Source organism: Chenopodium quinoa, unplaced genomic scaffold (assembly GCF_001683475.1).
Source record: "Chenopodium quinoa cultivar QQ74 unplaced genomic scaffold, ASM168347v1, whole genome shotgun sequence".
Lineage (NCBI taxonomy): Eukaryota > Viridiplantae > Streptophyta > Magnoliopsida > Caryophyllales > Amaranthaceae > Chenopodium > Chenopodium quinoa.
The window spans coordinates 689,522-716,697 of record NW_018743283.1 but is presented as its reverse complement, the minus strand read 5'-3'; the positions used below and the strand labels follow the sequence as shown (position 1 = coordinate 716,697).

The 27,176-nt window shown below is 36.6% G+C and overlaps 1 protein-coding gene across 1 annotated transcript in view; it reads right to left on the bottom strand.

Moving 5' to 3' along the window:
- LOC110735396 (DExH-box ATP-dependent RNA helicase DExH1-like) overlaps positions 1-25,628 on the bottom strand; it is a 31,740-nt gene extending 6,112 nt beyond the window's left edge. The window contains 17 exon segments of the mRNA XM_021915583.1: positions 976-1,184; positions 1,296-1,664; positions 2,313-2,499; positions 2,614-2,806; positions 5,390-5,663; positions 5,765-5,924; positions 11,198-11,412; positions 11,955-12,047; positions 19,775-19,930; positions 20,031-20,234; positions 21,252-21,527; positions 22,254-22,349; positions 22,490-22,632; positions 22,635-22,704; positions 22,799-22,898; positions 24,988-25,133; positions 25,274-25,628. Coding sequence (XP_021771275.1) covers positions 1,053-1,184; positions 1,296-1,664; positions 2,313-2,499; positions 2,614-2,806; positions 5,390-5,663; positions 5,765-5,924; positions 11,198-11,412; positions 11,955-12,047; positions 19,775-19,930; positions 20,031-20,234; positions 21,252-21,527; positions 22,254-22,349; positions 22,490-22,632; positions 22,635-22,704; positions 22,799-22,898; positions 24,988-25,133; positions 25,274-25,582 — 3,123 coding nt within the window. The 5' untranslated portion in view covers positions 25,583-25,628 and the 3' untranslated portion in view covers positions 976-1,052.
- Positions 25,629-27,176: the final 1,548 nt, after the last annotated feature.

Genomic DNA, 27,176 nt, shown 5'->3' with positions numbered 1-27,176 from the left:
GCAGAAAGTGCTGGTGATGCAGTGTAGCAGATGCTGCTGGTAATGCAGTCTAGCAGAGGCTGCGTTTTATGTTAAATGCTTTAACATAAAACGCAGCCTCAGGCAGCGTTTTATGCTTTAACATAAAACGCTGCCTCAGGCTGCGTTTTATGCTTCAGGCTGCGTTTTATGCTTCAGGCTGCGTTTTATGCTTCAACATAAAGCGCTGCCTCAGGCAGCGTTTTAAAGCCCATATACATATTGTAGTATAATTTGGCAAAATATACTAGTATATTTTGTCAAAATACATACCAACAGGTCAACAAGGTAAAACGCTGTCTGAGACAGCGTTTTACTTCTTGAATTTTTTTTAAAAAAAACTGGGTGTAAAACGTTGTCCGAGACAGCGTTTCACCCCAGAAGCTTAGTTTGGGAAATACTTTTCCCACAAGACCAATTTGGTAAATAATTTACCAATAAAGCTCAATTTGGGAAAAAATCCATTATTCAATCAGTAAATTCATCACGCCAAAAAAGGTAATGAGTAAACTCACTAGAGAGGTAGAACAAGCAGTAACTAATAACAGGAATAACAGATATGAATAAAGCTTCAGACGTTAAAATCACCACAGGAAAAAGAAAAAAAAAAAAAAAAAAAAAAAAAAAAAAAAAATCACCACTCTTTTGTCATATAGCTGCTATTTACTTGGCATGTAATATTTACTTGGCATGTAAATAGCAGCTATGCGCCAATACTTAACCCAATAACCCCTCTTCTACTCAACTGCTACTTACTGCTCCTTAAGTTTATTATCAGGTATGCCCATTAACTCTGTCCAATCTCTATATTTGTATAAGCTATTCACCAAGCTACATCATCCTTGATAGTATATGGCATCGGCAAAAATTATATAACCAAAAATATAGTATACAAAATGTTTATGGACACATAATAATTATATATTTTTTTTTTCCTAAGGCGGCTATTTGGAATACCTGTAAGTCTGTAGAGCTGCTCATCAAGTTATACTCACCACTGATATGTGAATGACTCCATACAATTTGAACAAAATCTAGTATTTGAAGTTTTGACTGTGCAGCAACTCAACCACAGCAGCAACCACACCCTTCCCCTCAGCAGTGATGTCTAACCTTGGTTCTTCAATCTTCCTGCTCAAAAGTTTATCAAGCTCCCCTCGCAATTTCTGAGGAATCATGGCGTCAGTCCCATTCAATCAAATGGCAATGTAGGGGTAGGAAAAATAAAACAAAAACTAAACAAAAAGAGGAGGGGGGGGGTGTGTGCAAGCTTTTACCTTCATTAATTCTAAAACACTTTTTGAAGCCGAAAAATGAAGGTAACCCCCAAGCATCTCAATTCCTTCTCCAGATTTACTAGGAAGGAGACTACCACCAAATAGAAGAAGAGCATAATCGGATATATTAGTTGAATCACGAATGAATATGCTAGTTGTCTTCACCTTCTCACTGTAAACCATATACGGCAACGGAAAAAGATGAACACCAGCATTGACAGAAGCAGGATGAATGTCAATTTGCCCAACTTCTTTAGTATAAAATGCTGTCCTCTTTCCTCTTCTCTTACATTGAACAACATTAGGGTAAAGCCCAGCACAGAGGATAGCGCAGACCATCTCCATATCATGACTATACTGGTTATAAGCCTGCATGATCACATAAATCTAGGTTTTAGAAGATTTAAGGGGATTGAATGTGTCAGCTACAACTGAAGAAAACACAGATGCAGCATGCAGACAACTGAATAGATATATCAACAGTTTGATAATCCCTAACAGATTGCCCCAAACTCTCAATTTTACTTTTAAAGAAGCAACACTTTTTGTATACATAGGTGAACACAATTATTGATGAGGAGAGAGAGAGAGAGCAAGAAAGGTTGCAACTTGCAAATGAGATAATTTACCACATAAGGTATAAAGCAATCTTTTAGGGGACATCTTATTTTTGTATATGGGGGAATCTTTTAGGGTCGGAGGGAGTACTATCACCTGCCTTTTATTACAAGCAGTTTTTCACATTCAAAATTGTTTATGAATATCCTGTCAGAATCAACCAAAATTTTATTCAGAGCTTGGACTCTCTAATATAGATTTGATATAAAATGCCACATCTACCTCTACCCCAAACCGATCTTTACTAGTCTTGTCCTTTTAAATACATCATTTTGATTAATGAAGATAAATATCCATCAGACACAAAAAGTTCACGAGAAAGATGATTTCAAATGTCTTCCTACTGCATGTGAATCCAAAATGTCATAATTAGAGAAACAATTGAGTTAAAAGGCTCACATTAGGACCCTTTGCCTTGTCCACAAAGCCGATGTCTGAAAGTAGATCCACAAACTGTTTCCGCATATCATCCATCATTTGCAGAGTTACTGGTGACAAGAAGTTCTCCCAACAAAATGATCTGTCTGTCCTACTGCATTTTGCTTCTTTCCACCCTTCAAATGCTTTTAAAAGTGCTATATGGTCACTGCAAAAAGCACATCACACAATAAAATAAAAACATAAGAACCTTCTATGGACATTTTTCTTTACAAAGTTCATCAACTAGCTTAGAGTTGATTAATAAAACTTAGGGCCATACCTACAAGAATCGCCAGCAAAAGATCTCTTTGCAGCATCAGCTTCCTCCTTCCTATTAATTGGCAAGACAAATGGATTACGATAAGCAAGAGCAGCAGCAATTGTCAAAGCCGGATTCAGGCATTGAAATACCGATCCCATGAGCAGCATCTTCCCAATATTTGGTTCCAAAGGCAGAGTGCAGAGATGTCGGCCTGTTCAATAAATCACATAGATGTTCAAAGGTAATTATTATTGGAGAATGAACTCTAATAGTCCAGGCGTTTTGAAAACACCCGGGCACAGAGATTTGGAGATAAGCTGATGAGATGTCTCAATTATTTATTTAATTTAATGAGAGATAATGGGGAATTACTTATCAGAAAAGTAGATATGATAGAAATTTATTGAATGTGAGTGTGACTAGGGCCCTAATTGTTTTGGTAATGGATAACGAGATGTACTCTGTATTAAAATAATAATATGGTCTATTCCAAACAAGCGTTTGAACTTGTGACGGACAAATAAAGGAAAGTGCTCGAACTAGTTTGGGATTGACGATGGAGGAGGCAGTTTCTTTTCTTCACAGAACTTTTTATACAGAGAAATAACAATGATAATAGTATGATAGAAAGCCATGAGTCTCTATTCATAATTTTCATGTTGTAACTCAATTTTCAATAATAGTATCAAGAATGTCAGTGTGACACTGTACAAGACCATCAAAGTTGATCAAAACATATTTTAAATAAGCCTTAGTCCCAAAATTATTTAGGGTCGGCTAACATAAATGATAAGGACAAGTCCGACAAAGAAAAGAACATAACCAGTTAACCAGTTGAAAAAGTTTGAAAAAAATAGTGTAAAGTGAGCAAAAGAAAGAGCATCCAAAAAAAGAAAAAAAAAATTTAAGAAAGTTTTAAAGGAGTTGTAAAAACATAATGGATTGAGAAAACTTTAGCAAAGGAAATTAGTAAAGTTAATAAAAATACGATTGAATAAAATAATAAAGTAAATGCTAAAGTAAAACAAAGTATAAATATAATTACGCACATGTTGACGTGAATTTTCTCCCACACCGCGCTATCCAACATCATATTTTCCTTGAAAATACTTGAATCATTTTCAATCACCTTCTTAGTTTTGTTAGGTCTTCCTCTACCCCTCGCGATCACAACACTTTGCAATTCTTAAAGCCTCCTTACTAGATCTCACTTGGTCTCCTTCTCCCAAACATCTCCAAACCTCAATAGGAATGTCATTAGGCTCAACTACTTTCTTCAATCTCATCTTTTTGTAATGCTATTTTGAATCCTCTCTTTTGAATCCTTCGCATAAACTCCCGATATCATGAGGGACACTTGTATGACCAATATCTCGGGTTCGATCTAAATTGATTAGGCTATCAAAGTAAGACCTCTATTTATCCTCGATCTCCTTATTATCTCCCACAAGAAAGTCACATGGCACATTAGACCAACACTTTAAATCATATTATCTTCAAACAAAAAAGGATTTAGGTTAAATGAACATGGATCTAGGAAAAATACTGATAACTAATAGCAAGTGATTTGCTATACACCCACCAGACCACTAGATATACCAAATTACGAATTGTAAGCTTCACTAATAAAAGAAGGAAGAAGATTAATTCTGGAAATGAAAATTAATCCTGGAAATGGAAGCAAAATGGTGATTGACAAATTAGTAGCTTTAAAAGTAAGAAGATGAACTGATGAAAGGCGGGAGGGATTTTTTGGGGAGGTTAGGAGGTTCCTTATGCTACAAGGAAGAGGAAAGAGAAGTAGATTTAATCAGAAAGTAATATTTTATCATCTCTATAGTGAGAGAAATAGTTCTGGAGTCAAGCCAGCAAAGAAAAGGCTTCTTATAGGTCGATCCGGCTGGGGCTATCCTATCAAAGACTAGAAGCTGCAATTGCATGCTAATCAATCAAAGCTCATTATACATACAACTATACAGTAATACTCCCCACCATGCTCATGATACACCCACACATATTGTGCTCATCGATTATCTGCCAAATGAAGAAATGTACCAGAAAAAATAAATAAATAATAAAAAATGTTTAAAGCCTTGGGTGTATGATGAATATTAGAAATTTCCACAATATAAGCAATATCATTATTTTGGTGTATGCCATCACCTTTATCACTAAATTTTATTTGCAAGTATGAATTCAGAGGGGTCAAATAACATAGAGCAAGAGTCTTGTAATTGTAAAGTTACATTTTTTTAGATTTCTTTAATCTGCCATGGGACAAGAGACGCAAGTAAAAAAATCCAGGTTTTTGGTCACCAGGGTCAAATCTTTACGGCCTATCCAAGTTCAAGATGGTGCCTTTGTCAATATGATTGATTATGGCTTCCAATTGAGCATTAAATCAATATCGTTATTAAGGGAAATAAGAACCAACATGGCTGCAGTAACAAGGGGGTAGAGCTAAGGTGGTGCAATATGAACACAAAGATGTAACCACAAGTTGGGTTTAGTGAATTATCTTCACAATCTTTATCAAGACTTCACTAAGAGTGAAACAAGTAGTCATAACATTTGACAAAGAGCAGAAACAAAAATGAGAAGGCAGAAATTTGAGATAGGCAAGAATTATACTCAACCAAGAAATATAATAATACTCAACCTTTAGCCAACTCATTCAAGGTTGAATTTCCAAACAAAGTTCTCGTCAGATAATATTTAAGTACATTCAGCACATACATAGAATCAACACACACAAAAAAAAAAAAGCAAAAGACAAAACAATCGTTGTACATACCAAGAGGAGTAAGCTCTTCCCTTTCATCTAAAGCTCCAATTGTCTTCAGAAGTTCAATAGCATTTTCAACAGAGAGAGAATCTGGTGGCTGAAGTGCTTTTGCTAAGAATGACCCAACAGTTCCAAGTTGCAAACTCTTTATGTTTAAACAAAGTTCTTGCAAAGGTGTCCGAAGAATTTCTGGTAACTGATATTGAGGCATTGCATCGTAAACTAGTTTTGGATACAGCCTATAACAAACTCCAGGCTGCACTCGACCAGCACGACCTCGTCTCTATTAGATTTTCAACCATAATGAAAAGTGGGTTAATAAATGTTAAAAATTCAGAAAAGTTGCTTTAAATTCTATCAAAGATTATGACGTTGAATCTAAACCTGATGTGCTGACGCTTTTGAGATCCATGATGGCAACAAGCAAGCTAGCTTGTTCAAAGCATCATAACTAGTCTCCTTTGCCTTTCCGCAGTCGACAACATAAACTACATCATCAATAGTAATGCTACTCTCTGCAATATTTGTAGCAAGAACAATTTTCCTGCAAAAAAAAGATAAGGAAATCATAGGATTTACCAGGCGCATTTTTTTAATAGATAGAAGAGCCATGCAGTAAATTAGATAATAACAGAAATACCTCAAAGAACAGAGAAAAAACAAGTATAACCCATTCAATCAGAGTAGTAAAAGAAAAAATTGCTTTAAACAGACTAAAATGCATGCTGAAGAGGGCTGAGGATTGGCATAAAAGAGTATCACTACTTCCTATATCAGCGCCCAGCACAAAAACACTTTTGATAAAGAAAATAAGAGTCCAGTAGCTTAGCTTTCATTAACACTTCCTCTATTTTTTTTCATTTGTAAAATATCTTCGATGGTCAAACTTTACAGACTTTGACTGTATATTTTTACAAATGTAATAAAAATTAATCATCACATGAGAAACTTTTAGATGAGTTTTAATTTGTAGTTTCTAAACATCATTTATTACTTATATGTAATAAAGATGTTGGTCAAAGTTTGCATAGTATCCTGGTCAAAAATAAAAATGCAATTGATTAAGAACAAAAGATGTTGGTCAAAGTTTGCATAGTATCCTGATAAAGCCTTAATTGGAAAAATTTGTGATAAATGAAGCAATTAGAGATTTAGAGGACAAGGATTTCACATTCTAGAGAAAACAGCAGTTGTCGCTTCAATTGGGTCTTTCAAGCAACAATTGAATATCTTGCTCCAGATAAGAATTCCACCTATCAGGAAGTTCAGGTATCCGACTTCAGATATAAGTCAGTAGAATAGTAGCATGATTGGAGTAAGTACAAGATGCCACTGTATAACTCTTACCCCCCCCCCCCCAATACCTCCATTCGACCTTTGTGAAATGATTAATGGTTTTTTTTTTTTTTTTTAATATCCGATGGATGAGCAAAACATCTTCAACAGTCGAACAAACCAAGAATACTGAATTTTTTCTCCTACAACATATAGCAGATCTCAATTCTGACTTCTAAGAAGGTAGCAACACTAAGAATGCATCACAGGCATGGAAAAAAAACGCGGTCGCCGTCGCGTTTGCGGAAACGGTCGCGTTGTCGCGGAAAGGGCTTGCAACGGTTAAATAAAACGGATCGCGGGTTTCGCAGCGTGAATTTTTTTTAAAAAAATTCACATAAGCAGAATTTTTAGTTTGTAGATCCATATTCTTTGTTTTTATACCATATTATAGCCAAAATTATACTCAATAATAAATACTAAAGACATTATAATGTAGACCATGTAGTAGTGCAGTACTATCTACAGTAATATTCTAATATAAAGATGTACTGTTTAATTAAAAACTTAAAATACTTGTACGTGTACTTTTAAAATTATTGAATCATTTTTTAATAAAAAAGGGATAATGGAGGGTGGGTCCAAAAATATTAAAAATAGAAAGAAAAGGAAGTTAATTGAAATTGGCATGGAAACAAAACTCGATCGTTCCGTTATAAAACGGGCGCTTTGTAACGGGTTTCAGAGAGACCAAACCGAAAAACCCCGTTATATAACGGCGAGTCAAAAATCGCACCTAACCCAGCGCATCTCCCATTCCATAACGGTGGAACGGCGTTCTGGAACCGTTATAGGCATTTAACGGCCGTCAGAAATTCCTACGATCCTTTTTATGCTTTTGCGATTTCACGGCTTCAAGCTTGAGTTCTGGAGTTTCATAAATGGCGAAGGAGGTTGAAGATGGGTCAAGGTCAAATATTCAGACTATTCAACAGAAGAGGAGACAAGAGAGTGAAATTAAAAATGAGTGGCTGAATGATTAGACACTTGGACCCCAATTTCAATTAACTTCCTTTTCTTTCTATTTTTAATATTTTTGGACCCACCCTCCATTATCCTTTTTTTATAAAAAAAATGATTTAATAATTTTAAAAGTACACGTACAAGTATTCAAGTTTTTAACTAAGCAGTACATCTTTAGAATATTACTGTAGATAGTATTGCACTATTACATGGTCTACATTATAATGTCTTTAGTATTTATTATTGAGTATAGTTTTGGCTATAATATGGTATAAAAACAAAGAATATGGGTCTACAAACTAAAAATTTTGCTTATGTGATTTTTTTTTAAAAATTCACGCCGTGAAACCCGCGATCCGTTCTATTTAACTGTTACAAGCCATTTCCGCGACAACACGACCGTTTCTACAAACGCGACCGCGTTTTTTTCCATGAAATTGGGGTCCAAGTGTCTAATCTTTCAGCCACTCATTTTTAATTTCTCTCTCCCGTCTCCTCTACAATTTTGTCTGTTGAATAGTCTGAATGTTTGACCTTGACCCATCTTCAACCTCCTTCGCCATTTATGAAACTCTAAAAGCTTGAAGCCGTGAAAACGCAAAAGCATAAAAAGGATAGTAGGAAATTCTGAAATTTAACGGCCGTTAAATGCCTATAACGGTTCCCGAACGCCGTTCCACCGTTACGGAACGGGAGATGCGCCGCATTAGGTGCGATTTTTGACTCGCCGTTATATAACAGGGTTTTTCGATTCGGTCTCTCTGAAACCCGTTACAAAGCGCCCGTTCCATAACGGAATGGCCGAGTTTTGTTTCTGTTCACAGGTACCGTGTTCTTCCATTAGCATGAGAAGTATGGACTTACTAGTCTTCTAAGTTATCTTGTGTTGATATCTTCCTTTGTTTCATCATGAAGACAAATCCAACAGCAATTTGCAAAGGAAAATTTGGATTTTGGTACCTCGAATATGGGGGTAATTGAAATTTCGTACCCGTTTAAAATTTATTTTTAAATTGGTACCTCCAAAAACACAAAAATGTAGATTTCAGTACCTTCGTCCAGTTCCGTGAAGTTTTCCGTTAGTGGGGCCATTATCTAATTATTTAATAATTTAATTTATTAAAAAAAAAGAGAAAAAAGTTTTATTTAAAAAAAAAAAAAAATCAACCACTGCCACCTGTTCGTGGCCGAATTCCCCTGGCACCGGCGCCGGCCACCCCTTCCCTTTCCCTCTGTTTTCCCCTTCCCTGAAACCCTAGCGCAACCACCACCATCTTCCCTCCCTTCCTCGTTCCTGGTCGCGGCACCTCACCCCCTCCCTTTCCCTTTCCCTTTCCCTCCCTGTTTTCCCCTTCCCCGAAACCCTAGCGCAACCACCCACTATCTACCCTCCCTTCCTCGTTCCTGGCCGCGGCGATGTGGTGGTTTTCAAATAAGGTGGTTCGTTTTGTGGTGAAAGGTGGTTTGTTTGGGGGTTTCGGGGTTCGTGGGTGGTGGGTGGTGGGGTTGTGGGTTTTGGGGGTTCGTGGGTGGTGGGGTGTGGTGGGTTTCTCGTGGGTGGTGGGTTTATGGACACGTACCTCTGCGTGGTCGCGGCGGCAGCTGCTGTGGCTGGGCTTCGTGCCTGGCCGCGGCGACAGCTGCTGTGGCTGGGCTTCGTGCCTGGCCGCGGCGGCAGCTGCTGTGGCTTGGCGGTCGCCGTTGGCTGGTTGTTTTTTTTAAATTTTTAAGATTTTTTTTATTTTTTAATTTAAAAATGTTTTCTTTTTTTCTAATAAATTAAATTATTAAAAAATTAGATAATGGACCCCACTAAAAGAAATCTTAATGGAACATGGACGGAGGTACTGAAAGCTACAGTTATGTGTTTTTGGAGGAACCAATTTAAAAATAAATTTTAAACGGGTACGAAAATTCAATTACCCCCATATTCGAGGTACCAAAATTCAAATTTTCCATTTGCAAATGAGTTCAATCAATCTAATGGGACCATCCATAATACAATACGTTATTTCAGAATATCCAGACCAACAGACCACCTAGTCCTTTTAAACAATGATGCCCAATAACATCATTACAACCCAAAACGGATGAAGATTTTACTCAAATGATAAAAAAATAAAAAATAAATAAATAAATAAAAATAAAATAATAATAATAATAATAATAATAATAATAATAAATATAATAATAATAATAATAATAATAATTTCTAACTCTTTTTACTCCCTTTAAGTGACCACCTCATTGTTGACGGTAAATTTTACATACAAATAACCTCCAAAATTAATACCAAAGAGAAAGTGAGAAAGCCAACAAGAAGAGAGGAATGAGAAAGTAGGAAATTGAAAATTGGATATTCTTCTGTCATTTATCTGAAACTTACTCCCTCAAATATTATCTTTTCTTTTCTTTTTTCTTTTTTTTTTTCTTTTTGGGTTCCAAATTGACTTTTGCTTATTTCACAAGTCTTATATTGATCATATATTACTACATTTAAAATTAAAATAAAATAAAATAAATCTTTAATATAACAATGTTTTATCATTTTTACTTCTATATAAGGTATATACATTGATGGTCAAAGTTGCAACATTGGCAAATGTGAAAGTCCATATGGAACAATTAAACAGGAGTAATATCAAAGACAAGTAAAAAAGAAAAGAGTGAGAAAAAAAACCGGGGGAAATAAGGGAGGGAAGGCGAAGGAGAAGGAGAAAGTGGGGCACCCACCAATGCAAAGAAAGAGAGCAATGAGGAAGATAGAGAGGGACTGAGAAAGAAGAGAGTAACCAATAGGAATACAGCCATGTCAGACAGGAACCCTTCTCCAGAAACCAATTTCTAAACCAACTATTGGCCCATTTGACAGGTAGAAATTGTGGTGATGGGAATGAATTTTAAGAGTAATCTTGCAAGAAAATTATTAGCTTAATGTCTCTGGTAATGCAAGTCCCAAATGGTATTATGTGCTAATGAAAATTTATGAAGAAAAAGAGATACTTTGAGGTGAAGGAGCATTACCATTCATTTGCTACCACTTTCCAAATGGTGCATACATGTAGTTTCCAATTTTTCCCTTCTATTAACGAAAACTGAGCAATAGATTTTTTTTATTCCAATGCTGATAGCGAACATTCCCTTTCTTTTTTTTTTTTTTTTTTTTTTTTTTTGCGTACCTCCTGGGGAAAAATCTTTATAAACCATAACCACAACAATTGCTTAATAACTTATAATGCTTAAAGGTCAACAGAAGTTGGGATGGAGGAAGCCCCTCTATTCTGAGACAAGGAATCTTCCAGGTAAAATGCAGTTTCTTGGTTTCGTAAACCAGATCATACATGGCAAACACAGCAAAAAGAAAGAAAACAAAAATAGTAAGCCATTTACATTGAGATGTACTTCGTATTAGATTAAGAATAAAAAAAATAAAGAATAGATCCTGCACTAAAGGGGAAAAAATAAATAAATAAATAAGATATGGCCACTTAATTACAAAGATCACGAGACAAAGCTAACCTTGTATTTGCAGGTGGTTTATCAAAAATTTCACGTTGATTAACAGTTGGCATTGAACCATGTAAAGGGAGAACAAGAAACTTCCTTGTGTCTCCAAGAAAATTGTTCGCCTTAATGCTGTCAAGTAACTTGGAAATTTCATCCCAGCCAGTGAGAAATACAAGTATTGCCCCTTCATCCTCATGCCGACATATATGCTCAATTGTTGATTCGACCTACAAGCAGATCAAACAAAAGAACTAACGGAGGTTTCACATAGATGTCACGCAAAAGTCAATTGAAAAGAACATGAAAATTTTAAGTCTTTTATCACCTAAAGAAAGAGGTACAGAATATTAAATAGAGGATAAAACTCAATATCCTTGTAAAAGTCAATTCATTTCATATATATTACGCAATCACTGGTATATCCAATTACCATAAGCAGCTTCATAAAATAATAATAAAACAATAAAATAAAAACATTGCTATCATGACATTGTTCAGAGACAGTTACCAATTACAGTGATCATGATCCAAAAGCTTAAACTTAGTGAAAACAAAAACGCCAAACCGTAAACTGACAGAAAGCAAAAGAATGAGCAAAATTTTCTTTCTAAAGTGCATTTCATTAACAGACAATGTATGCTCATAAAAGAATTACTAATATATCTTCTTTTAATTTTAAGACCATGAATTTCATCATAACTAAGTTGTTTTAAGCAAGAAGGAAAGCATACTAGTCAGATAACAGCTAGCAATCTTATTAAATACTCACAAGACTCAGATCAAGCTGCACACTAGACCAGGCTTCAAGAGACTTTCTTGTATTGATGGTGTAACTCCGGTAATGTGAATCAATGTCAACATCCTGCCCACAAAAAAAAAAAGGTGAAGACAAATACATCAGTATCGGTTTTAGAAATATAATCAACAGGCAACAAAACTACAAACAAATCCAAAAGTAAAAATTTCAATATATTCCATCAACAATGACTCTCACCATAGAAAAAAAAGTAAAGGGAGGTAATTAGGAAGAATTCAAGCTATAGTATTATTGAAATTGCAGATGACAACAGGACAGTGAAATCTATATACCTATACTAAAGTGAGTTTATTGGAGGAAATTTTCCCCCTTTTTTGGTGTGTTAATATGTGTGTGTGTGTGTTTTTTTGCAAAATCGTTAATTTGCCTAAGAAATGCATCGTTTTTTTTTTTTTAATTATCATTATGATTGACTATTGAGTTACATTACTCTAAAGACTTCTATATTTCAATACTATTAATTTCAAAAAGCTGAGGATGGCTTGGGAATTATCTAGTGTATACTATACAAGAAATAGGATAAACAACTCAAAACTTTACAGCCAATAAAAGCATGGAGAGAATCTGATGGGTATCCGAATCAATAATCTACCTCTTGATCCTTTAACAGCTCCCATATGTAAGATAATCAATCAGAAAATAGCATATCCGTTGTCCGTTGAAGTAATTGATAAGTTAGAGAACAGAGGCAATTCTCTTAATTCTAGATTCAGAGGAGAGCACACAATATTTTGTAGTTGGGATTTAGGGCTCAGCTTGCACGCCTACAAAGCTGTAGACTTCCACACCAGTGTTTAAAAAAGCGCTCCTAAGGGGCGCTAGGGCGCAAGGCAAAAGGGGTTAAGCGCTTTTTTTGGCCTAGGCGAGGCATTTTTAATAAGGCGCACCTGAGGTGCACATGAAGCAATTTTTTTTAACTGTTTATATAGTGCACCTCACTTCAAAGAGGCGCACCAAGGCGCTGCACAACCCTTATCGCTTCATAGCACCTGAGCTTTTTTTTTTACATTGTTCCACACTGTGATGCCCAGAAACATTGATTTAGAAAATGACTCGGGAAAGTTCTCTCATAATTTAAATCCTACGTCACAAAGCAATCAAGCATACTAAAAATAACCCGTGAAAAGTAATTAACTATATACAAGTAATTGTCATGGAAGTTGTTATAGCTTATAATAACCTTATTTACTTCCCATTCTCCATCCTCATAGTCAAGCAATCACACTTATGGGTCCCATATCATATTTCCTGAAGTCGATAGTACATTCCATTTCATGGATCTTTCAAATATCATGGTGTTTGCACCCCTCAAGAGGGCCCAATTCCAGCAAATAGTGAAATTACTAAAATACCCTTAGGGAATAAATTACCAAAATACCCAGTGTAAACCCTATAGTGCGGCTCTCCTGGGGCCCACATCCCAAGAAACCCTTATGCGGCCCATAAACGCCTAAAACCCTAATCAGGAATGTTTTGCCTCTCCATATAAACGATGCTAGGTCACGCGCCCAAGGGCGTAAGGGCACCTCGTGCCATAGGGCGACAAGGGTACTTCGTGCCTTTGGGCAACTAAGGCACCTCATGCTTATGGGCGACGAGGGTGCCTCATCCTTTCACGAGAGAATTTGAGAGCTAACGTTTTTAGGTGCCTATGGGCGACGAGGGCGTCTCTAGCCCCTCACAAGGGAACAACCCTCTAGTTGTTCACATACACTAGGCCATCCGCCTCTACTCCATAGAGGTTCCAATGGTTCCAACAAGAACTTAAACATCCAGATTTACACCGCATCACTCATCCATGTGCCCAAACAAATAGGACTTACGTTGCCCACCTTGCTTACTCATCATGAAGATGAAGTCAAGCCATGGTTCCAAAATGCGGCTGCACCATCACGATTTGTGATGGATTTCATTTTTACCGAACCGAGTTTTAGTGTTTTGGTGCGGATCTTTGAAATACAGTGCATTTTCGGACTTAATCGTCCGATTCAACCGATATACTCATGAATCGCCCGTGGTAACACGCGAATCGGGTCTTTTTAAGAAATATTGCAAGACTCTTTAGTAGTTTTCCGGCGAGCTTTCGAGTTCTCCATTAAAGTCGATTGTTTATGTAGCATAAATATATTTTTACTGAATAAATAACATGTGGTTGGGAGGGGATTGCATGATAGCAGGAAGGGTTACCCTTTTATTTTTCTTTGAAATTTGACCTAACCCCACTATCTTCTTCTTTTCTTCTTATTTTTCCTACATGACCCCACCCTTTTACCCCTTTTCAATTATTATCAGACTCAGTTGTTCTACCACACAGTCATACATTCACACACATAGGGGGTTTAATTTTTAAAACATACTCCATTAACAATATACATAGTAAGTAGTACTCATAAGAACATAAAATTCCAAATAATATGAGAAAAATCATAATACTTTGATTCATAATAAACATTATAAAAAAATTTAAAATAAAAAAATAAAAAATAAAAAAAAAATTGTGAATTCCGCGACGCAATGCGCGACCGTTTCCGCAATTGCGACTGAAACTGCATTTTCGAACCATGAGTCAAGCACACAAGATCAAACACTTGTGTTATTTGTTTCATGAGGGAGGGGGGGTCCATTCCCTTGTAGTGCCACAAGTTCCTTCGACATCATCCCATTAGCGATTCACGAGAATTGGGCATTTGGGCGTAACTCCCAATCTCAACCACACTAACTCCATTGGGTTATCCCCTATTTCAATTTGAATTCTCGAAATGCTAACATAATTTGCAAGGGCCTTTGCCTTAAGGTCTTAATGCCCACACCCTGATTCACACTTGTGTTATTCGTTTCATGGGGGAGGGGGGTCCATTCCCTTGTAGTGCCATTAGATCCTTCGACATCATCCCATTAGTGATTCACGAGAATCGGGCATTTAAGCGTAACTCTCAACCTTAACCGCGCTAACTCCATTGGGTTATCCCCTATTTCAATTTGCATTCTCAGAATCCTAACATGATTTGCAAGGGCCTTTGCCTTAAGGTCTTAATGCCCACACCCTGATTCAATATATTTAAAACCAAGTTTTTAACAAAGGTAAAAGAGGCATATTTGGTTACAAGTTGAGTTTGATGCCCACATTTGGCATATATCTCGTAATTCTCGTTGAATTACTATGCTACATAACCCTCTAAGGGAACTTAAGACTACAACATCATTCTAATTTAGCATAAACTTCATTGATACCAAAGCATCATATAAAATGCATATGTGCAATGAAAGCAGAAATAAAAAAAAAATAATAAAAATAAATAAATAAAAATAAATAAATAAATAATAATAATAAAAAAAAATGAGATGATTGTTATAGACGGGAACTGATTAAGCGACAATTCACATACACTCACAAGTTAGAAGAAGAAGGATTCATAGTTCATAGATTAATTAACCGAAGGATTACAAGTAGTAGTAGCTTGAGGCTACCAATCTCCAAGCAACTTGATGTTGCAAATCTCTTGTGCTTACTTAAAAATTTTCTGGACGAATTCTAAACATCATAAACTACCTTACTTATACTACATTGCTAATGGTCAAAGTTGTCCTTAAGGCTAACATGTGACTACTTAACACAAATAGAAAAACCATGAGAAATATAATAGAAGCAGGGTTGCTTTCTTTCCTTCTCTTATTCTTAATTATTTTTGTCTTCTACTTAATTGGAGTCTTGATGCCTTGAAATGCTCTATGTCGCTGCTACTGCCCTTTGGTATTGTTTATGGTGCTTGACTTTTTTCTTTCTAGCATAGACCTGGATAAGGTTCGGTTGACCCGAATCCATCACAATGATACGTTAACTTAAAGCAAACAAACAAGGAAACCAAGAAAGGTTATCTTGAACCAAAGAAGAGTATGGCATGAACTAAAACTTGAGGCAAGATTGCTCATGGGTGGTTGGATTGTACTCTGACAACGGAAGTGTTAAGTTCCCTTCATCGTCACTGAAACAATACCCCTTTCAACTTACCAAGGTCTCAGACTTGGTCCCAACAGCATCCTCATCTTCTACCTTATAATCGGATAACAATATCACCTCAACCGACTTAGCCGCATCTTTGAGTACGTTAGTCGCCACAGCTACCTCCTGGTACTTCTCCTTTGGTGAAGAGTATCCTGGTTGCTTTGCAATGGAGCATCAATTGTCCAACCACCCACACACGAACCTATCGAGGCACTGTGAGAAGCACTTTTGACCAAGGTCCTTCACAACACTTGGAAGGGACAGACGTGAGAAATGAAGTTGTTGCTGACAACCCAAACTTGTCCAAACCATTTCTCCATTGCGGCCCCATGTCGAACATCTCCCCAACCTTCACTTGGTTCCACCAAACGATTCAAGACATCTTCAACAAGACCTCCGAGATAGGTCATTACCTTGGCATACAAGGGATTATCATCCAATACACCCTTAAGCTCCTTCGTAGAATGAGGCACCAAAAACCATTGTCCAAAGGTGGAGTTAGCAAGAGAATAAGGCTTCTTAGCCCCACCAGGACTCCCCTTAGGATGTCTCTACAGTAAGTGAGCTTCCTTGCCGACGAGTTCTCAACGATTATCACTGACTTTTGCTTTCCAGGCCAAATTGGCACGGTAAATTTTTAAGGCTAACTTTCTTCGTCGACTAAGAGCCCATGATGGCGTATTGACCAAGTAGACAAGTCACACACTCACAATAAGCAAGGTTACACAAACAAACAAGATAGGTCACAAGCACAAACACAAATATGATTAACTTTATAAACTATGGCTCACAAACTTACAACAAGAATTCTCTTTAGAGTTTCCAAATTCTCTTCCAATAAATGAATGTGAAGGGTTATTTATGGGCACTGACTATAGCCCAGATTGAAGTAACTACCCACTATGCCCACTACATCCATTACTTAAGTAATGGCCCACTACTTTAACTTCCCTTTAATGATTCTAGGCTAGTCCACATTATATGGGGGCGATCCAAGTTCAATAGAGTCAAGGACAATCAATCAAAGACTTAATTCCATAAGTGGGTTCGGCTACATAAACCAAAAGTGACTATTCCGTGTAGTAATCAACAAAAATTAATAGAGTCAAGGTGACCGCCACATAACTATCGAGACCCACTAAGGTCGTGCTCCTGATATTTTCGAAGTCATGCATTAGTGGTGATCCTACTACCTATTATCCAGCATAACCGCCCACTAGCATAGTGTTCCTACAGTTTAGGAGTTTAGGAACCACCGTTGTCGTGGCATAATTTCTAGGACGTGGCATAATCTCCTTGGGATAACTTGCCCACATCCAAGGATAATTAACCATTAACTTGGTGCTCCTATTTTCTAGGAACCACCTTGCTAATGGCGTATTGAAACTAATCGACATTGACTGTTGGTCAACCTAACCGTTAGTTAGCCCACTAAAATTGGGGGATTTCCTTTTAGAAACTATGCTTAGCCAACATAATCGTCCCACCATTTTAGGAAGAGTGGGCAACATGGGTGGTTACCATAACCGCCTACCGTCCCACAACTTAACCTTCCTAGAATCAAGGCAAGCGTGTAGACTGTCGCATGAGCAATGAACGTGGCTACGCCGATGTTCTACTCGAATCTCGCATGAGCGGAAATTGAGGTGAGTCGTGGCTAAGGGATGGGTGCTTTGAAGGAGCTGTGGGGTGGGATGGTCTGCCACGACCCACAACTGCCACAACTACCTAGGTGGGAACATAAAGTGGTGGTTCCTTGATGGTTCACTAAGCCATAGTGTGAGAGCATGTGATTGCCTTGATTCATGGAAGGTTGAGTAGTGGAATGCGGTTATGAGAACCACCCATGTTGCCCCACTTGGCTAAGCAAGGTTCTCGAAAGATAGGACCATGATGTTACTGGGTTGACTAGTAGCTAAGTGAACCGATGGTTTCGCGGTTACACCACGAATAAGGCGTTTCTAGGAGTTAGTGACAATTTGGTCCAACCTGCCGAAAAGCAAAGGACTACTCAAAGTTTATGCACTCTACCAAGATGACAAGGCCACCATCTTGATTAGGAAAAGAAGTTGTGCCCATTGAAAACTTGTCGGCTTGAAAGCTCACTTAGACTAGAGATATCCCAAGGGGAATGTTGAATCCCAGTCGGGCTAGATGGCCCCAGCTGACACCAGCTTTGGCAACGCCCTACAATGCCTTCTCTGAAGATGAGGATTTATTAGATGATGATCCCTTGTATAGTTGTATGCCAAGGTGATGACCTATCTTGGAGACCTAAGAGGAGAAGAAAAGGGAGAAGAAAAAACCAAAAAAATACTAAAGCAAGAGGGGGAAAAAAGACCAGATTAAAAAAAGAATGTGAAACCATAGCCTAACTATTTTATTATCTAGCATTTTGAGAATCTGATGGAAGCTTATAAACAACAAAGATCACATATCACCAGCCCTAGATCACTATACTTAACAGACATAAAGAATAAGCATAACCTCCACAGCAATTCAGAGAAAAAAATCGAAAGGAAAAAAAAAAAAAAAAATTAGCTCATGCAGCAAAAAATTGTGAGATAATAAGAAGAATAATAAAAGTAGGAAAAATGATTATCAAAACAGCACAAAAATAACTGGGCAATTAGCAGATTTTTAAAATAATAAAAATTAAAACTGAGCGAAATTACCATCTGAAATAGTGCCTAGAAAAAAGAAAATGAAGATTTTAGAATATCTACAATATTATTATTGTCATTGTAATAAATAGTTCCACACCCTTTTATATAGTTCAAGGGTGTGGAACTTTTTTTTTTTTTGGGAAATTCTACAATATAACCCGCTACTTATAGAAATTCTACGCCGTGCCCTTACTACTTGAAATTTCTATATAGTAACCCGCAATTTCATTTAGTAACTATACAATAACCTTGTCCTTATCCCACCACAAACAAATTCTGTTAGTGGGGCCCACTACCCAATTTTTAATATTTTTTATCGATTTACGTGTTGGTAAATGTTCCTTTAAAGGTTTTGGGGCTATTTTGGTTCTAAAGGGTCCAAATTGAGCTCAAATTTGGCAAATATGAATCGTAAATACCTCGTTTTGCGTATTAAGAAATGTCTTGATTTGCATGTTTATATTTTAATATGTAAAATGAGGTATTTACATTTGTTTTTTTGGCAAATCTAAGCTCAATTTGGACCCTTTAGGGCCAAAATAGCCCCTAAAACCGTTAACAGAACATTTTACAACGCACAAAAATTAAAAAAAAAATATTAAAAATTGGAGAGTGACCCCACTAACGGAATTTATTAACGGTGGAATAACGGCAAGGTTACTATATAGTTACTAAATGAGCTTGCGGGTTACTATATAGAAGTTTCAAAAACTAAGGGCACAACGTAGAATTTCTAAAAGTAGCGGGTTATATTGTAGGATTTCCCTTTTTTTTCTTGTCAAAAAAAAAAAAAAGTTCCACACCCTTGAACTATATAGAAGTGGAGATGGAAACACATAATGCTAATCCTCCAAATCCATAAAAAGTCACACTTTTAAGTAATTTTTAAAAAATCCAGAATAGTCATATTTCCTACTGCTCATCCCCACAACCTTCTGGCGAAATAGGTTTCCCGCACAAAAATCATTTGTTTAAAAAAGGGGTAAACTGGTAAAGTAAAATAAGGGGTAAACTGGTAAAGTAAAATAAGGGGTAAACTGGTAAAGCAATTGTTTTCAAGAAAGATAAAAGCAGAAGTCCTAAGACAGAAAATTTAGGCATACCTCAAATAATTCAGTTACAGGATCTTTTTTAGAATCCAATTGTTTAACTCGCCGCCTTGAATTGCCCTGGAAATTATCAGATTCTTGTTTGATACGATACCGGGTTTTCTCTAAAACATCTTCCAAAAAGAACTCTTCAACTGGAAAAGTCAGTCCCTGTAGACATGTTAACAAAAAATTAACATGCTTGATCATTCATTCACATAGGTGTACAGATCATTCATCATTAGAATATGTTTTATAGTATACACAATACCGGAATATGAATAGTAGGGGCATTCCCAAAATAATGGGAAAATAAGTCAGCATTAATAGTAGCACTCATAAGAATAAGTCGTAAATCTGGACGGCGAGGAAGAAGATCCTTTAATACTATAAGAAGGAAGTCCTCATACATTCCTCTTTCATGAATTTCATCCACTAGCAGATGGCTCACACCAGTTAAATTTGGATCCTGAACCTGTACATTAGCAGAAAATAACAAGTAAGACCAGGACAATCTCATTGCTTTCTTCAAGCACACAGAAAACAAGATGCTGGGATACAAAAGAAACCAAGAGATGGATAAAAGCTTACACCATGCATATAGACTTTTAACCAAATACATGAATTTGCATAATTTGCTTCTATTATGAAAGTGTAAGACTCGATATTATTCTACAAGCATACAAACAATAACTCGATATTGAATTAGTGATATAAAACCAATGACATTTTCTTAATCTAACTTCACCTTGCCAATCAAAATTGGTAGGAGATAGGAATTGGGCATTCCTTTAATCTCCCATTAGTTACCGGATAATGTCATAGATGAATATGCACAATTTCCTGTGCTTAAATCAGCATATTCACAATGCGGCTTTGGCTATCGTGACGGTAGAACTAATGAAAAATATTGACATGTGAATGATTCTTCAATATTCAATTATTTTTATGTGAATGACCATAGAACTACACTGCCCAGACATATGTAATAACTCAAATGTAAAACTGCTGCAAGAAAAACATCTCAATGCATCATATATTAATAAAAATTACAATCATGCAAGAACATTTTTCCCAAGCAAACATAAATTTGTAAGCTCAAGCTCAGCTATATGAAGAAAGCTATACAGGTATCACCACATATGGAACCATAGTTTAACAAAGCTATCAGTCAAACCTCAGCTAATATTGTCAGTAAATTACCAAGGTACCAGGGGGAATTAACTCAGCTAATTGTGGGGGTTTTCATGGTATTCTGATTTCTATGAGGTATCTAAGTATTACATTATAATGCCAATACCTTAACCTGGATACCTAATCCAATTTGGGTGAAAGGAAGAGCCTCAGTAATGTAAATAGTCCACATACACACAAATAACTTTCTATAATATAACCTTACGTGTTGAGACTGAGTAAAGAAAGATAATAAAGACACACTTCATTACACACCAGAGCTGCATATAATAATCCATAAATGATCAATAGAAGCTACCAATTGTCTGAGTAAAACTCCTGTTGTGCAGAACAATAACCATGTCCGTGCAGAACGTTTTGTCTCCAGACGTATTTGATAGCCAACAGTTTCACCAAGATTCTCTCCTCTTTCAGATGATATACGAGCAGCAACAGATATAGCTGATATACGACGTGGTTGTGTACATATTATGCTGCAATCAGCACCACGCAGCAATGAAAACTCCTCTTCTAAAATGAACTGTGGGAGCTGGGTTGTTTTACCACAGCCAGTCTCCCCTGACACAACTAGGACCTACAATTACAAAAACAAAACAAATCATGTAGAATAATTTCAGGAAAAATTTTGCTTAGTTCTGTAAATCAATAGTCAAATGCAGAAACTAAGTACTCCCTCAGCCCTTATGGTATGCAAAAAAGCACATATTGCACTTTTAAATGTTTTATTAAATGGGCCAGATTAAAAAATAAATAAATTGGAGAAACAACAGAGCTTTGATAAGAGACAGGGAGAGTACAACAAAAAGACCACATGACTAAAAGGATATTGTTACATACTTTAAGGGACAGGAGGAGTAATAATTCAATGCATGTAGCAAACAATCAATACATTCCTTATCTAAGAAGGTATAGAGGACAAAAGGACAAGGAAAGAGATCAATTCATGTTGCAACTAAACATCAGAGCATATAAGACTAATGAAGCCTCTGCAATAAAAAATCTGCTTTCAAATAACTCATGAGAAAGAGATAATATTAAGTTTTTAACCAAAGTAAGAATTCTAAATAAAGTTAAGAGACAAAAACCTCTATTAATCAATAATAAAGGAGATCTAGAGTTCAAAAATCAAGTATCCAAAGTAATTCATTCATGCATATACAGGTATCATAATTCAAATAATATTAAAGTAAAATATATCAGAATGCAATATAAGAAGCTAGCTATATTCTACATACTGTAGCCAATCACACCATCACCCCGTGATAACAGGTTAACCCAAACTAGAGATAAAAGAACCCACCTGACTTTTAGCAACAGCTTTTAGAAATTCAGTTCTCACATTGAAAGCAGGGAGCTTTGCTCTGAATGATTGCATGGCTTGCACATTTGCACTTGCCTAAAAACAAACAAAAATGAAATGTATCAGAGAGTACAGAACCTACTCAGGATAGTCACAAGATATGATTTCTATAGGTTGAGATTGCAGTGAATTTAGTAATCATGATGGAAGGAAAACAAAATCAAAAGAAGACAAACCTTCAACTTCTCTTCCTGCTGCTTGAGTTCAGCACTGATTTTATCCTTATCAACATTACTCTCTAACACGGAGACTGGTTTCACAAAGCTTTTTGCTGACGGTGAATTCTTAGAAGTTTGAGAAGATGCACCAGTGGAATTTCAGTAGAACTTTCACCTTTAGAGGTATCCAATAATGATCCAACCCGCCTCTCAATGTCTGTAGACATCCGTATCTGTATAGTATTTGTAAATTAAAGTAAAAGATCAGCCAGAAAAAAAAAAATATATATATATATATATATATACATCCACTTTTTGCAATCATACCTCCTTCTGCGTTGATCCATGACGTTCATCTAGATCTGCACGATAATTTGGTAAAGGGACTTTGCTCGCAACAAGTGTCTTTCCTTTATTATATGCATGGCTTTCTTCCCACAAACGCCAAACAAGGAGAAAAATGGAAAATGAAGCAACCACCATAAACAATTTCAAGGAGAAAAAAATCAGTTAGGTCAGCTATTCTAAAAACACAGGCTACTTTTGACAAGTTAAACCAAAATTATAATCTGAATGATTCATGAACTTTATAGTACCATAATCTAAAATACATAAACAATGGACACTCGTCTAAACATAATGCGGGGATAGGGGTGGGGCATTAAAAATTGTAAGTCCACTCAGATATTTAATGGCACACATTAGTGAGATTCTCTTTCCTAGTTGGGCCTTCCATGTATCTAAATGCAAGCACATGAATGAATATTTTGAGATCAACAAGATTTTTGGTGCCTTTCTAAGAGACATATCTGAGGCCAATGACAAAGCTTCAAAAGGAGTTACCCCCCCCCCCCAAAAAAAAAACACACTACCCTTCTCTCTTTCTAGATATCACCTTAGATATACAAAAAAAATCAAGGAGAATAGTTCTAAAGATATGATGAAGCTAAATAAACACATATATGAAAGATCATCAACAGAATTACTGAAGATTACAACACAAGGTATAATTACATCAAATAGAAGGGGGCAGAAAATTTAGGAAAGTTTGATTAAATACAAGAACAAGGGCAGTGTTTGTCTTGAGTAAATGGTTATAGTTAAAAGGATTTAGAAATGTGATAGGATTCTAAGTTCTAACAAAGTCTTAAAGTCAAACATAGATATGCTGGTGGTCATTTTTCTATGCATATTGAGGATATTGTTCGAGCTCAAGATTTATCGCCAAAATTGGAATGAAACTTCTGGATGCAAACTTCCCAAACACTATAAAGTCCCCTAAACACTGTAAAGTCGGTTATACTCAACTATGGTTTATCTGGGATCAGACCAGGGTAAATATCGTTTGCATATGATATTATTAGTGGACGAAAGTAGAGCTGAGTTAATGCTAATTTAGGGTAATGGAGTTACTGGTTAAATTCTTGAGGATTTAAGGTGAGTTGGACTACTATTGAGTATATGGAGTGAAAACTTTAATACTACTAAGAGGGAGCCAAAAGAGGATGTACTAATGTAGTGATATGAAATGGTAAGGAGTTACACCTAAATTAGTATTGAAGTACTTGTGTCAATTTTTCAAAGAGCGAGAGCTGGGATTGTAGAGACGTTAAAAGTTGTCAAGATATGCCAAAATAATTTGAACTGAAAAGGTAAAGATAATGTGAAGAAAATAGGTTTGCAAGAGTATCTAGCACTTAATATAAGTGAATGGAGGAAGAGAATCTTCGTGGACAGCACCCATCTATTACTGCTTCGGCATTAGTTTTGTTGTATTCTATATTTCTATCTTTGCCTCTTCATGATGATTATTCTGGACTAACAAGGCCAATAAAAAAGACATGCAAAGAATATTACACTTAGGGCCCTAAAGCTGAACTGAGCTGAGCTGAAAATAAACGTATGAGAACAGGCCCTAAAGCTTTAGCTACGAACAATAACCCCATGTTCCAAGCCATTCAAAACACCACCAATTGAAAGGATTGCATACATACGATTCGGTGAATCTAAACTCATTCTAGTGACTTTGGTCACAACAAAATCCATAGTATTTTTTCATTTTTTTTTTCCCCTACCTCCTTTTTTTTAGTGACACGTGTTCTTTTTTTAGGAAGTTTAATTTTAGTTGACAAATTTTCTGTTTGGGTAAGTTTTATACTTTGCATTTACTAATCTACCTCACTTGTTGTATTATTCTCTCTCCTCTCCTTAATATGTGTGTCTAAATTGAATGCGTCAACTAAATAGAAACGGATGAAGTACAACTTACCCTCACGCACGCACACGCAAATCAAACAGCAGCAAAAAAAACAGTGTTTTCAGCATATAACTTACGCACACACACAACAAACGTCAACATACAACGTAAGAATCAACATACAACTTACGCACACGCACGCCCATAAGGCCATAAATGCATATCAAACAAGAACAACAATCAGCAGAAACACGTTGATACAATATTTTCAATACATTCCCACCAAAACCATAAAATAACTTGAAATGCAATTGCTTACAAGTAAAGACCAAGCTGTTGCGCCATATCAGAGAGAAGTTGTTGATCTTCCCGCCTAAAAAGACGCTTAATTATCAACTCCTGCTCTCCTCCTTTCTGAAATCCTTCCATCTTATTCCACCACTCATTCTCATCCAACACTTCATACTACATCATCAACAACAAACCTCCAATCAATTAATCAACAAAACAAACCCTAAAAATCAATTGTACAATCAAAACTGACAATCTAATCAAACATTAGAAACTTCATAAACACGCAAGAAAAAAAACAAGCAAAACTTCACCTCAGCTGCTTTCTGCGCAAGCTTCTGAGCTCGCCAAACAGGGTCCCACCATCGCTGCTCTCCGCCACCGCCTCCCCGTCCGCCGCCGCCTCTACCGCCGCCGCCACGATTGCCGGCTCCGCCGCGATTTCTGCCGCCGCCGCCTCGACGGCCGCCTTGGAAGTTAGGGCGGGAAGACATGGATGTTGAGAGAGAGCAATGGAGAAGGAGAAGAGGAGGTTTGGAAATGGAAGAAGAAGTGAGGTGTTTGAGGAGAGAGAAAGTGGTTGGAACACTTGTTGTGGAGAATGCGAAGCAGCGCATAGACATTCAATTCGATTGTGTTTAGTGTGTTGTTGTTGGGAGTTGAGTGCGCCAGTGTTGTGTTGTGTTGGCTTGCGAGTGATGCAACTCTCAATTGCTCGGATTTTTTCCCAAATGAAGCTTTATACGGAAATTATTTACGAAATTGGTCTCGTGGCAAAAGTATTTCCCAAACTAAGCTTCTGAGGTGAAACGCTGTCTCGGACAGCGTTTTACACTCAGTTTTTTAAAAAAAAAATTCAAGACATAAAACGCTGCCTCAGGCAGCGTTTTTTGGTAGTTTGACTTTTTTCAAAAACTTCGTATTTCATACCTGTTTTATACAAATAAACGTTGTCTGAGGCAGCGTTTATATCTTTAAATGAAACGCTGCAGCGTTTAATGTACAAGCATAAAACGCAGCCTGAGGCAGCGTTTTTATCTGTACATTAAACGCTGCCTCAGGCAGCGTTTCTTGTGGGAATTATAACGAATTCCAGGCCTTTTTTCTCAATCTCTTTCACGCAATTTACACTCTCTCTCTCACTAACTCTCATTGTCAGCAACAAAGAACCACAGCCGTTGCCAACGCCTCCCCTGCCGTGCCGCCGCCCCTGCCGCCGCCAAAGTGAACGGAAGTTGTTGCCGGCATTGTCTCACTCACTCTTTAAATCCGAGTAAACCCTAAATTTTTAGTACATTGTTGAATTTTACATTGAATAGTTGGTAGTAGATAGTTGTTGTATGTTGTAGCAAATTGTGATGTAAATTGTATTAATTTGTTGCTAATGAAATGTGATAAATTGTTGATAATTATTGATGATAATGTGGTACATTGTTGAGGAAAAATATAGACGAAAGTGTTGATTAAATTGTCGACGAAATTGTTGATGAAATTGTCAATGATAATGTGGTTTGTTTTTGATGAAATTCTTGATGGTAATGTGGTCTATTATTGTGAAAAAAATGATAAAATTGTTGATGGTAATGCGGTATTAGTATGTTGATAGTTGTATGCGGTACTAAGAGTTTATGAAATTGGTGATGAAAATGTTGATAATGAGAATGGACTTGTTTCATTGTTGTCATATTAGCTACACATGTAGGTTCTCGAAATTTGATATAACTTTCCATTATCGAAGCTATGTATGTTATGTATTGTTAAATTAGGGTTTTTTGACGTTGTTTTAGAATTCGATTATCCTTAAATGTGTTTTGGTTGGTATGTAGAATATGGCTTCACAAAATGTAGTGTTGTTATGCCGGTGGGGAGGTGAAATTATGTGCGATGGATCAAATGTTGAGTACAGTGGAGGGAATATGGAACTTATAACACTTGAACCGAACATGACTGTGAATGATCTGATGAATGAGGTTCACAGTAGTATCGGCTCAAACCCAATGAATGCTGAACTGAACCTTAAAATGAGGTGTGAGACTGGGCATGGGGTTCAAGTGTTACCTGTCTCCACAAACAAACATTTAAAAGCTTTGAGAAGCATTGTTACAATGAAGGGTGTTCCCAATGAGATATATGTAGAAACAGTGCCTATATGTACCCAACAAAGTACTTGGGCAGAACAACATCCTACATATGTCTCCGATTACAACACCGCGTCCT